This window comes from Argopecten irradians, chromosome 2, assembly GCF_041381155.1.
Source record: "Argopecten irradians isolate NY chromosome 2, Ai_NY, whole genome shotgun sequence".
NCBI lineage: Eukaryota > Metazoa > Mollusca > Bivalvia > Pectinida > Pectinidae > Argopecten > Argopecten irradians.
The window spans coordinates 60,062,750-60,077,498 of record NC_091135.1 but is presented as its reverse complement, the minus strand read 5'-3'; the positions used below and the strand labels follow the sequence as shown (position 1 = coordinate 60,077,498).

At 36.0% G+C, this 14,749-nt stretch overlaps 1 protein-coding gene across 1 annotated transcript; it reads right to left on the bottom strand.

The window, feature by feature from the left end:
* Positions 1–3,378: 3,378 nt before the first annotated feature.
* On the bottom strand, positions 3,379–6,139 carry LOC138317043 (uncharacterized). The gene is made up of 4 exons (XM_069258671.1): positions 5,976–6,139; positions 5,399–5,558; positions 4,707–4,772; positions 3,379–3,398 (listed from the first exon to the last, which is right to left on the bottom strand). Exons 1-4 carry the CDS (start codon positions 6,054–6,056, stop codon positions 3,379–3,381), a joined length of 327 nt encoding a protein of 108 aa, XP_069114772.1. The 5' UTR covers positions 6,057–6,139.
* Between the last annotated feature and the right edge of the window lie 8,610 nt (positions 6,140–14,749).

Sequence of the window (14,749 nt, the reverse complement as noted above, 5' to 3'; positions counted from 1 at the left end):
GTGGCGATGGTGATGTTGGAATGTCTGGGAGGTCATTTATATACATTACGAAAAGAATCGGACCAAACACACTTCCCTGTGGGATGCCGCTAATCACAGAATATGTTTTTGACGTCTCCCTATTAACAATTACACGTTGGGATATGTTACAAATTAAAAAATCTCCTATCCAGTTGACAATAGTTTTGCTCACACCTTACCCCAAAAGCTATTTTAAAATGCGTTTATGTGGGATTAAAAGATTATTATTGTCCATGTGCTTAACTTTACTATTTCTAATTAATTTTTCTAGGATTTTTACAATAACACTCGTGAGACTAACAGGTCTATAAAATCCTGGTTCTGATTTTGAACCTTTCTTAAATATAGCAGTTATGTTGGTGTTTTTTTTCTCCATTCAAGAACCCAGTAGTTTCCCTCCTTGCAGTGAACGATTGAATATCTCCGCTAGGGGTTTACTGATAAACTGTCTTTTATAATTGCCTCTTTTTTTTCTTTTTTTTTTTTCTAAAATCACGGCTTTGTCATTATCCTTAACAGCCATCTGTTGATCATCCCCGTTTTTAAAACACTTCAGATCAGATATCAATGTTCTCACTTCCTGGCTTTTTGCAGTTCCCATTTTACTTGATTTCTAATTTCAGCATACTCTTTATGTTTGGCCTCGCTACTCGTTTTCATATACCTTTGCCACACTCGACGTTTTTTTGTGGATTTTCTCTATGGTGCTTTTATTCAGAGGTAGTTGGTTCTCCTGTCCCCGATGATTAAACGCTTTGGGATGTTTGTCTCTTCCAGACCGTTTATAATATCTGTGAAGTTTTTATACATATTAGTTTCATTGCCATTTATATATTCTTCCCAGTCCTTAGGTATAGATTCCCTCATTTTGTTATAATCTCCTTTGTTGTACTTCAGACGTGATTCCCTCTTTGTAGTTGTATTTTTTCACAGTAAAGTATTACGTGCAGTACCAGATGATCACTACTACCGATAGGTTCGTTATAGTGGATCATGTTTCTATGAATGGAGTTAACGTGTACTTTGTATTAACATTTTTGAATAATTGTATTTATCATATTACTTACGTGTTTCCCATTCAATAATTTGTTTGTTTGTTTGTTTGTTTAATTAACGTCCTATTAACAGCTATGGTCATGTAAGGACGGCCTCCCATGTATGCGGTGTGTTGCGTGTATGTTGTGCGAGGTGCGTGTTTTGGGAGACTGTGGTAAATTCATGTTATGTCTTCTTGTATAGTGGAACTATTGCCCTTTTTATAGTGCTTTATCACTGGAGCATGCCGCCGAAGACACCAAGCAACACACCCCACCCGGTCACATTATACTGACAACGGGCGAACCAGTCGTCCCACTCCCCGTTTGCTGAGCGCTAAGCAGGAGCAGAAACTACCACTTTTATAGACTTTGGTGTGTCTCGGCCAGGGGACAGAACCCAGAGCCTTCCTCACAGGGGCGAACGCTCAACACAAGGCCAAAAGTGAGGCGGTGCCAAGGAAGGCATTAGGAAAGATAAAGTCAGTTAGGAAGAAAAGAAAAGATAAGATCCTAATTTAGTCGCCTTTTACTATCATGCTATAGGGGCAGCAGGTACAATACTAACGCCCTACCTGCAGGGCTCACCCATTCAATAAAGTCATTTAATAAGTTTTATGAAAATTAAAAAAGAAAAAAATCGTTTCTCGCCAAAGGCTCACAAAAATGAAAAATCACTATAATATGAAGGGAAACTCATAACAGATCGTTATTTTTATTCAATATTTTCAAAAAGCCCAAATCTACTATTTTCTGTTTGTTTGTTTGATTAATTTACGTTTATTAATGTAACAGCTAGGGTCATATACACTGTAAGGACGGCCTCTCATGTATGCGGTGGTGTCCCCTGACTTTCAATGAGTCCGAACACCTGTGAGTCACCTGTGAATGTGTATGGAGTGCGTGTTTTGGGAGACTGTGGTATACTTATGTCTTCTTTTGTTTGTATCATTGATTGATTGTTAGTGCTTAACGTCCTTGTTCCGGTTATAACCGAGCCTAGGCTAAGACACTATCTCTTCTTGTGTAGTGAAACTATTGTCCTTTTTATAGTGCTATATAACTGAAGCATGCCGTCGAAGACACCAAACAACATACCCTACTCGGTCACATTATTCTGACAACAGGCGAATCAGTCGTCCCACTCCCTTAATGCTGAGCGCCAAGCAGGAGCAGAAACTCACGGAAACTACCATTTTTATAGACTAAGGTGTGTCTTTGCCAGGGGACAGAACCCAAATTAAAAACCTACCTCACAGGGGCGAGCGCTCAACAGAAGGCCAAAAATGAGGTGGTGTCAAGGGAGACGTAAGGAAGAAGAAATAGTAAGTTAGGAAGAAAGAAAAGATAAGATCCTGAATTTAGTCGCCTTTTACGATCGTGGGAAAGTGGCAGCAGGTACAATTCTTACGCTCTACATACAGGGCTTAATATATTCTACAATTTTAAAGGGTTTGTAACACAAAAAAATGTTTGACTATAGTTTAAAAAACAAATAAAAAACAAATACAAAAATAATATATATAGTACATAGTATAAATGGGGAAAAAGGACAAGACAATGTAAAGTCTAACGCATTTGGGTGACTTATTAGTTATACTGAATGTATTAATGTATTTATGTATGTGTATCTAACTGATGAGTCAGCAGACTGAAAGTAAATAAAATTTGAAATTGAATCAGTCTTTACTTGCCATCAGAAAAATTATCAAAATAGTACCAGATTGTTTGAAGTTTTCTCTTTGAATAAGCACAGAGAAGTCAGTGTGAATCAGATCTTCAAGACTAGCAAATTCCCGTTGAGGCCTAACTGTAGTTAAACATTTGAAGAGTCTAGACAAGCGTGTGTCAGTCATCAAACTACATAAATATGTATTTAACAAAGTAAGAAAATACCTGGTGTGTCACAAACCTGTATACTAGATATTCCAGGGGTTACTAACACCATCGTAATATCCTAATTGGACTATGTCATAGTGCCAAACAATGAAGGATCTGTGTGCGACAACAGATAGTTCTAATAATGGTACAGACCAGTATAAATGTGCACTTAAATAAGTAGACCGTAAAAAACAGCTTTTTTGGTTTTTAATGACTTGCCAGTAACACTATGGGCAAAAGGTGTTGCCAATGGGGTGTGTGTGTGTTGCGAAGGGGATGGTTGAGAGATAATGTGCAAAAGATCAATATCAGATGTTTTAGATAAAAATAAAAATATTAATTTCTAATGCATTTTTCCATTTTTATTTTTCTTCAAAACTAGAAGTACGCGACATTACATATTTCATGTCGTACAGATTGCGTATTGAATACTGAATCCTCTTTATCCTTTCATCAGGGCAGCTGGAATGACAACGAGAACAATCTACAAGCATTAAAGCATATGGAAATATAAAATTATGAAAGGAGAAATATTGGGTAAAGCCATATTATTTCTTTTATAAGTATAAAATACAACTATAAAATATATTTTAAAAATGTGTGGTTGTTACAACATACATTTCGGATGCCAGCACAACAACAAATCTATATTTAGCTGCATTTGTTAAAGGCGCATGCGTTAACCTAAACGACCCTTAATTATCAAAAGGTAAAACAAGCCTGGTAGTTTGATATCTTATCATTTTGCTTTCGGAAACGTATCACAAAGAAATTTTATGATAAAAAGTGTAGTGCTAAAATTGACTTTGAACTGTTCAAAATACCTTTACTCATAAGACTCTTTGTTAAATATATTTCTAAGACATCACAATAGCTAGTATTCCTTTTGTTAATATTAACAATGTATATAATTAGAGTCCGGAAGTCCAGCTTTACTGTACATGTCAACATTGATAAATTCTTTGTCGTTAGGTATAACAACTCAGCTAACCTGTCCATTATATTACATAATAGGATTATCATATTAGTCCACTGGTCACCTTCAGATTGCCTCAGTCTAATTTAACACCTATAGATAAGCGACATCTGTCAATCACAATTCCAGAATTTCGTTGTCTGTATATGTATTTAACCATGCTATGTTTTATTTTATGTCAGTTAGGTCCCAGACTTTGTACGGAACACATCGGTTACATTCTGGATACTCCAGAATAGCCCTCCGTCAAGTCAAACGTATCGTTATTAAATTTTAAAGTTAAACTTCAACATTCTCTTACGTCATCATTTCAATTTGACAAAACGTGCGGAAGTTCCGTATGTTAAACGTATTGGGCCTACAAAAAGTATGGCAAAAGTCGTGTCTAATAGGTTGCATTATCTTTATGCGCGTTCAATTCCTTATGCAGATCTATATATATTGTGGAATATTTTGCAAACGTTCATTTCGATCACATTCACTTGGTATCCAGCTATATTTTCTTAATTAAACAAAAAACGGCTTAACACGTTTACGAGAATTTTTTTAGATACATTTTGATTATTACATCGCCATGATGCTTTATCCATATAACTGGTTTCAGGCGAGGGACAAAGCTTTCTACATCAACATCACCACAACGGCTTTGTTTTTGTTTAATTAGTAATTAGGAAAATTGAGCTGGACACTGTATTTTTAACAAAGAGTATCTGTAAAGGTAAATATCTTTGAATTAAAAGGTTGTCCACTCCTAATCAGTACAGGGAAACTTTATGAAATGGCGAAATACGTACATAAAATACAATCTTTTTGGTACCCTTTGTCCAGGTAAAATTCTTCAACTTGAACGAGATGATCATCTTTACAGAAACAAAATAGAAAAAAACGTCATGATACAGTTATAAATATAGAATCTAGGATCTTACGTGAGTAGCTATGTAATATCAAATTCAAAGCCATAAGTATGATAAATATCGTATAACAAAGTCACCAGTGTAAGATTCTATTTATCACATAACTTTTATTTCCGTCTATTGAGACAATCATACGACGTCATATGACGTCAAAACTACATGTGGCGTCATAAAAGTGTTATTACACATGTGTCTTGAGCTATTTATGGCATGGCTGGACGGGCCAGTTATGTGATTTCATATTACAGTAATAATTTTACTTTATCATATTTAAACTTTGATCATAAGTATCTATTCAATCCAATGCATTTTTCATTCAAAATATATAACAAAATATGCATGGGTCGAACCGAAACAAACTGGCAAAACATACAAATGAACACAAATAATTCATACATAGTATACATACAAGCTTAAACACTTTGTAAGCCTAACGTCCTCAGTTCAAAAGACGTTTTGATAAAGAGGCCGAAATCACGCAAAAGTTTTGGTTAATTCGATGACAAAGGTGTATGTAGATTTTGTTCAACTGGCAAAGGTATTTATATTATGTTTCATACACCAATACTTACGATTTAAATCAAATTGATCAAAGAAAGACGCTCTCCAATTTTTTGCGGCTTTTTCCCGGTATCCTTCTGACATGAAGAAGGCTTCGACTTCCTCTTCAGTAATCAGACCATCTTCGTCCGCATCATATGGAATCATGCCACACGGAACGGTCAGTGCGCCCTAACGATTTAAACACAAAACATGGATATAATGTAAATAGAAGTCACACAACGGCTATGGAAAACAGCTATTACTTTAGCAAAATATCATGAATTGAAATAAAACACACAACTTTTATCTGATAAATCATGAAAAGATTTCCAATGAAAGTACAATGCATTTCTATTTTTAAGAATTAAGCATTTGTTCTTGACTTAGCTAGTACAACGAAGTTATAGCTTAATGAACTAAAGCACCTAATCCAATATCTACACCGTCATAAGGCGAACATTTTATTACCCTAATATAATAATTACACGACAAAAGACTTTTCAGATGTTTAACATTTGTTTCGGTCAAATGGTTCGTCTGAATTATTTTAAAATTCTATCGTCTTTTACTTAGGTATCTTAATGTGATAGCGTTGTTTGTGCTTACATCATTGAGCTTCACAGTTCCTTCAATACACACAGACAAAAGTGCAGCGAAGATAAGAAGAACGAGATTTGTAGAAAGCATCTTCTAGTCCTGGAAAATATGCATACACCAATGATAATTAAGGATCGTAAAGTAATGTTAACATATCATTCAATCCAAACGTACTCAGATTTTCGCTCCTATCCCAAGTCAAACACAACATTGATGGATACTAGGGAACTACGACCGCCTGGAAACTGAATTGAATATGTATCAGCATTACAGAAAGCAGAAATATATATCAAAGATCAAAAACAAAAGTAGAATAAATTGTCCTCTAAACGATGATTAAGACAACTTCAGTTAGCTTTTCTATTCTTACGTCATTTTGTATGAAAGCACACAAACTGTTTAAAGATATCGAAACTAGTTCTAGTTCTTGATGTCTTTGTTTGGGATAGAGCACATATGAACATTCCATGACACCAGTATTAGCAAAGTATATAACTTACCTGGAATCAGAGTAGAGACCAAACGAGGTGTCCAGTTAGCATCAGGACCAGTGTAGTGATCTTCCATATGACCTCAGTGTTTTATACTAAACTGAAGGTGAACCAACATTGAGGATTATCTGCACGTTTCCTTTATTGATGACATGGTCTTTTGAAGAAGAAGCTTTGATGGAGAGTACGTATTGAATTCAACCATGGATTTTATTGTGTTTTTTAATGAGCAAGCTGTTGTGCCATTTACTTGACACTTTGGTCTCACACATTGACGGGTTATAGTTTTACGATGACCAGACTAGCTTCTGACGATCGTACATCAAAGAGGACTATTGACACAACTGGACAATGGGTTAACATTGACCGCTAGCTTTAATTGTTTTTTTAGTAGTTTTCACGTTTTCGCCTTAGCAGTGAAACATATTTGTATCTTTACATATAACGTGTACGCGGTACGTAATAATTTCGCATTGATTTACTGTCTATATCTAAGGTACATTTGGGGTTTTAGTAACTCAAGAAAAACATCGAAAAATCGAAGCTTTAATATTAGCATTTTTATAATATTATAATGTCGGAAATGACAACATAAACAGTTTATCCTTTAAATCGTTAAGTCAGAATAGTTTGGCATGATATTTTATTATATAATCGTTAGTCTGTCCTCTATGTCTGATAAACAAATAAACCACAACGCAATTAGCGTTTCGGCCTTTGAATTCCTCCATTGTTATAACATATGCAGCTGCGCCTTCAGATGACGATTTCAAACGACAGATACAAGCGTTTTCTGTGATTTGTATTGTAACTGGTGATTTCATAACATTTGTCTCTTAATTATCGCAGTTCAAAATATACAATTGGGTGGAAATCAATTGTCTTAAGAAGTGTACTTATTACATTATGTACATCATTGTATTATCCATGCAAGACATAAAGCATTCAATAATTGTGTACATAATTATTAATTTAGGTTTAAAGGCTACATATGATTATTAGAGTGGTTATACCTCTTAGATTACAAGAATGTTTTAAAATCACTTTTTACTTCAGGTGTTGTCTTAAAAAAAGAAAAAAGAATTACGTACAAACTAAACCTTAGTATAACCCTTATTATATGCATGCTATTGTTTTGGTTTATATATCGGCGAATAATGAATTAATTTCGAACCGTTCAATTGTTCGGCTTTAAGTTGATAACAAATTAAAAACAATAGCTGTTTCAAAACAGTGAACACGCCTATGAGAACATTTTCTAACAAGGGCAATCTTTTACTTTCTCATTAAAATGAATACAAATATATCTAAATCAATGTCACTTGTTAAGGATAACATTATTTCAATATGTGCACAATAACTTTAATCTAGTACATTTAAACACTTAAAATGATTGCCAATACCCAACATAACACTTATGTCCTTATATTAATGTATAAACCATTGTCAGTTTGTATATATAACAGCTTTTCACAACCAATGCAAAAACATGAGTTCCATAAGACACCCACCTACCACATTCCCTTCCCAAAAGGCAAGCCAAATTGTTTACGTATTGAGCAATACATGGTGATGTATCCTAGATATTTTATTCAATTCCAAGTTGATTTTTTTATATAACAGATGTTGATTGAATCAGTATTGATATATCAGAGTTTTACATATAAAACAGTCCTTCTGGAAGTTAGGGTCAGTGTAGAACTCTTCTGCTTCGATAAGATCATTGCCTATAGTTAAAAACATTAACTATCATCTATCGACGCAATTCGTGGTTGACTTTCACGTTTGCGAATATTAAATCCTAAATTGCTACTACCCATTTTTTTAAATGGGTTGATTCTTTAAAAAGTTGTTAACAATACTTCACCATTTAGTAGTAGACTGGTTAAGTACAAAAATACCCCGTTTACTTGAGATTGTGATGTAAAGGTTTCCTTTGATATGCCATTACCTAATGACCATAGAAAATAAAATATCCAAAGACAAAAGTGATTTATTGCTCTATTTCCGAAATAGCTGTCAACATTAGCTAATGTAAGAGGGCAGGGTTATTTAAATCATTATATTTTATTATAGCCTTCCTATATACCATTAAAACTAGTTTTTTTTAGTACTAATATATGGGTATACAATTATAAAAATACCCTGTATGCAGTCTTTTTCTATTTTATTAGGTCGTTAATGGCAAAGAGTTACGTCCCCTATAAAATCAACAAATTTGACCAATTTTATTGACAAAAGTTTATTTCATTCATTATGAAACCTAATAATTATCAATCCATTACCTAAATACAATCCCTGGATTGCCGCTCCACAGACGTCATCAGCCAGGTCCACCTCTTTCTGAACGTTTCGACTCCTAACCTGGAACGTCCTCAAGATGGCGAGTCGACAGTGATTGGCCAAATCACTGCCCATCTGTGGATAGCTTCCAGCTCATGTCTTGTCGTTTCCACCACAGCCAGCTGGACGACTTCTCTGCTGTTCTTGACAGTCGGTCCACTGTTGCTCTCCTGTCTTTCCTGCCCTATACACCCAGTGCTGCAAACATTCTCCATGTTGAATGTGCAGGAAATCCTCTGCATCCGATCTTCACTGGGGAGACCCAAACACTCCACCCTAGGGCCCTGATGTCTCCTGCCAATTCTTTATACTTCCCCTTCTTTCGCTCGAATGCCTCCTCACATCTTTCTTCCCATGGAACTGTCAATTCAACCATGACCATCTTCTTTCCCTGCGTTGACCATAAGAGGATATCTGGACGCAGATTGGTCTGGATGATGTCGGGGAATACCAGTCTCCTGTCTCGATCGACCCTAATTTCCCAGTTCTGTGCGCCGTTAAGGATACCCCCCTGATCAAGAGTTGAAGAAGTGTGTCCTCTCTCCCCGCCTCGTACAAAGTTGATGAATGTAAAGCCCTTAGCGGGCTTCCGCTTCTTAATCCTCTCCCTCTCCAGGATGTCAGCCAGTTCCCTTAGCCCCTTGTGATGGCGCCATCTGTAGCGTCCTTGCGTAAGGGCGACATTGCATCCTGATAGTACATGCGCAAGGTTCCCTGGTCGGTTGCACAAGGGACAGTCTGGAGTCTCAGTCAAGCCCCATCTATGGAGGTTAGTAGGCGAGGGAAGCAGGTCGTAAACTGACCTCAGCAGGAACTGGATTCGGCAAGGTTCCATGCGCCAGATGTCCGACCAAGACAGTCTTCTGTCTGTAGTTCCCCACCTCGTCCATGCTCCCTGGGCTCCCATCTCCACCACTTTAGACTTCCTGATTTCCTCCTCCATTTTCCTGATGTTGTCCTGTATCATCTTCCTCTTGTCGGCTTTATCTGATGTCCCCCAGCGCTGCACATGACTTGTACCCAGTCCCTGGCGTCCTACGCACGTTTTACCAACGATGTCTTGGTGTCTCGGGCGGCTCTCAGCTACTTCTACTGCGTTGTTGCAGACCATTTCCTCCTCGTTCTCGTCTCTATGCCCGTGAGTCTGATCTAATCAGTTATATGACACTATATTCCATTATCAAGCAATAAAGCAGAATATAAACTATATTGAATTTATGAGCATTTAGATACCATAACCCTCGAAAAGCTATACACGAAGACTGGTTTCTTAATGGGGGGGGGGGGGGGGGTTCGCAGATATACAAGGCATGCAGCATTATTACTTTGTTAGTTTCCTGTTACCTGTAGTTACCGTTACCAATATTGTAGATCTTAGGTGCATTGATTCTTCTAGGGTTTACACCTTCTTTATAGAGTGCGATTAGGTTGAGAAGACGATCTTCGAAAGTATCACAATTATTAATTCGGATATTTACAAATATTTACGATATTCCATATTCGGTACCTCTGCTACGTTTTCTGGCTTAACAACCAAATGTGACACGTCAACGTTTCTCGGACTTTCTAGTTCCTCACATGAAATCTGAAGCCTCATTCGGGTAGGTTCTTTTGAAACAAGTCCGAATATAACCACGGACGGCAAGAAGGTCTATTTCTTCTCCCGTCAACTTGTCTGTAGTATCTTTTAAATATGATAAAGCGTAATATATCAGCTGTGCATCGCTATCATTTCGTTGGACAACATTTTCTGTCTCTTCTTTTGCCTCTTACAATTCATGACAACACTGCCCAGTAATATTAGTTACTCTTCTTCCTCATTATATTGATAATTGCACATCTTCTTTACTCAATTCTAAATTTTTGCCTTGCTTTATGAGCTTGTGTTTATATCATCAATGTTTTTCGTAGAGAGTTTGCAATTGAATGTGTCTACCATTACCTCGTATATCTTGTTAATTTTCTATTTCTTTAAACCATACATAAATACTGTTCATATTAGTGACTGAAATTACAATCTGAGCTCGATAACCCTACTGATTTTCGTCAAGTTCCATATATAGCCCGAACTATACTGTTGCTTTTGTGCCTCTTCCTTCTTTTGAGAATCCTTGATATTCAGCGTAGTGAAAGTTCGTTGTTTTAATCAAATCGCTTTCTACTTCTGTAAAGAGAATGTAATCTTACAGCTGGAGTTATTGCTAAGGATAATGCAATGTCGTTACCTTTCATGCATACAAGAATTTGTACTAGTCATTTGTCTACCCATATAAGATTTTCGGGAGGAAAGGCAAATTAATTGTTTATTTCGTGCTGAAGTGTCCAATTCAACCGGGAACTATTACCTTATTGCTCTGTTACATAGATAGAGTACATATGATTATCTTACACTATAAAAATACATAGTACGTGAATGTATGGGATGACCAATATTGGATGTGTGATCAAGTATTTTAATTATTATATGGGCATCTTTTTGATTACAAGGCGCTTATGGCTAATTCTACAACAAAATGATGACATCACCAGGAAGACAATCATCTAGTCATAAGAACAGGATTTGCCCTTGATTGATTCTAAGAGCAGCTCAAATAAAGACAAAAGGTCTTGGTCACATCCTATGGATGACCAGACCAAAACCTCTCAGTTCTTTCTTAGCCTGTTTCAAGATTGTTTATCGACTGTCATGAAGTTGACATAAGTATGTGATTACTGATGGAAGGATTCAGATTCGAGTCGTTCATTATAATTGTACTAATTGGGTAAAAGCTTTATCTAACAGGGTTCTTTCGTTTGGTCATATCTGTTGCCACATGTTATGTAAATCTAATTTGAACCTGATGTTTAACTAACCCTAGGTTAATAGTTTAAGTCTACAAAGACATTCTGTTTTGTTTGATACCTATACATTAGTGGTATGTTGGAATCAAACATTTTTTCCATTGGAGTGCTTTTAGTATCGGCATTTACCGTCCTTGTTTAACTATTTGGACTTTTATGGGAACCATTCAATATTTTTGGCTTCAGTGCACAATTTTACTATGTAATAAAAGGCAATTTAGTAAGGAAAACTGAAAAATATATTAACCCAAATCATAGTTTGCTTGGTAAAACCAATATCCACTAAGTATGCTTACCACAACTTTACATAGTCCCTTCCTATAACATGCATAACGTTTTGCATCCCCTTCTTCCTTGTTTTGCACACTATTTTTGGACTTAAAGATCAAACAAGGATATCATTTTGGCCGTGTTAAGTCCAAATGGGAAATACATAGTGATCTTTAATGATGTTTTCTTTTGTTTACAAAATGCATAAAAGATATAGCCGGAAGTAAGAACACACGTACGTTATACAATGTATTTGGATGTTCAAAAAAGAATTTGTAGCAGCATAGAATATCGATCTATAAAATAATCGTCCTAAGAATCTAATTGGTAAAACAATGCCATATGAAGAGCAATCTCCTAGATTATGCGTGCCTTTATTACAGTGTTACAGTAGAATTTTGATATTTATCCTCAATTTTTTTGCTAAAACGTGCAAGATGATGACTTTTTAATATTTATATCAATAAAATTGAACTCCTCGAGCCCGGAAACACTTATTTTGACATCAACATCGTCAATATAGCTTTATTAGCAAGAGAGATATGAAAATCTCGTAGATCAATCGCGGCCATTTTGAAAAATGTGTATATTTCCGGTAAACAGCTATATCTTGCTTATATCTTTGGATAATTTTGTTTCTTATGCCCTCAGATACTTTCATGCCAAAGGGGACATTTTCATTATGACTTGAAATAAAAAGTCACTAAACCAGCCTACTAATTATTTATTCACAAATACGACTCGGTTGTCATTTGTTTTCAAGCTTTCAAGACTGTTTTGCTGATTATCACTGATTATCAACAGACATATCTGTTACCACTTACATAATTTCGAAAAGACTTTTTATAGAATGTACTTCAGGTAGTCAAGTGGCACTCAAGTAAGATAAAATATGGTCATACCCATTATCAATTATTAAATATTCATATGGTTCAACGGTTCGTGTGATCTAAAATGTTATCCAAATATATGAAAGTTAAATTGATTTTACTTCACAGGTATGGCCGTTGTAACGTTGAAAATTGACCTCGGGTCATTTTTCAACGTTGAAAACGGACCCCGAATGCCGTGGAAAATTGAACATGCCGTTGAAAATTGACAGCGTCTAGGGTCAATTCTCAACGGCAGGTCTGTTGAAAAATGACCGTTGAAAAATGACCCTGGCAAACTCTCAACGGATGGTCTCTTGAAAATGACCTTAGCAAACATAATTCTCGAATTTTGTTATCGCCATTCCTAATATCATCGTTATCATCGTTGTGTTTTGTGTTGTTGTGTTATGTTGTTATGTTGTGTGTTATTGGTGTGTTGTGTGTTGTTGGATGCTGTGTGGCTGTGTTTTGTGTGGTGTTGTGTTGTGTGGTTGTGATGTGTGCTATGTGGTTGCGTGTTGTGTTATTGTGTGATGTGTTGTGTGATGTTGTGTTGTGGTTTTGTGAGGTGTGTGGTTGTGTTGTGTGTTGTTGTCGTGTGTTGTGTTATGGTTGTGTTGTGTGTTGTGTTATTGTTGTGTTTTGTGTTATTGTGTTGTGTGATGTGGTGTTGTGTGTTGTTTTGTTGTGATGTTGTGTTGTGTTGTTGTGTGGTGTTTTCGCGTGTTGTGTGGTTGTGTTTTGTTGTGTTGTGTTGTTGTTAGGTGGTGTTGTGTTGTTGTTGCGTGGTTGTGTTGTGGTGTGGTTGTGTTGTGTGTTGTGTGATGTGTGATGTTGTGTTGTGTGATGTTGTGGTGTTTTGTTTTGTGTTGTGTTTGTGTTGTGTTGTTTGTTGTTGTGTTGTTTGTTGTTGTGTTGTGTGTTGTGTGTTATGTGTTGTTGTGTGTTGTTGTGTTGCGTGGTGTTGTTGTACAAAGGATGTTATGTGTCAATAGGATTAGACATCATGCATTACCTATCTTAGTCTTCTACTGAGAATGTCACTTTTCAACGGGGTCCATTTTCAACGGATAGGTGTAAAAAGTGTGCTCAAAGTTCAGTTTTCAACGGTTTTCGGGGTCATTTTTCAACGTTGAAAAATGACCCGAGGTCGGTTTTCAACGGGGGTCCATTTTCAACGTTACACCGGCCTGAATTGTTATCATTTGACATAGGTAGTAATGGCAAGCTGACTTCATAATACATTACTTAAATGTATAATATATTAATTATGTCATATCGGGATCGCAACAACATATAACAAAATAAATCAGAGAAATGAATAGAATCTACTCTTTATATCCTCATTAGAAGAGAAAACAAATATAGAAATAATTTGAGATGTTACTCACCGTTCATATCTAACTGCTGAATAATGCGATTGGCATTTTCAGGAGAAGCAATTGTTGGTTCAAATACAGAGAATATGTCCTGTACTTCCACTGTACCTATGTATCCATCTATGTTGGCATCATACAGCGTAGTCACAAGGGAGGGACAAGGATTCTTCAACCTCAGTACAAAAATCACATTTTTTGTGGAAAATCCTATTTAATTCAGGAGTCTCCAATATAGTAACACAAAAGGATTCACCAACAACTTCAAAGATGTCAAAACAGTGAATTCTATCAATTAACTTTCGATGTTGCTTTCGCGACGTTACAAATAAATGTTTTATTTCAATACTAAGATATATAATACTCAAATGTGACTTACAGATCGTCATCGGCGCAATATTATAGATGGACGTTGTCTGGGTCGTGACCTTTTCTGTGCGTTGGCCACCAACATGCACAAAAGTACCATCACTAAGAAGGATGTTAGATAGATCTTCATCTGAAATATAAATCATATACGCATACCATGGTTTCTTTTCTTTAAAAAAAAATTCCAAATCAGGTTGTCATCGCGCAAATATAAACTAAAG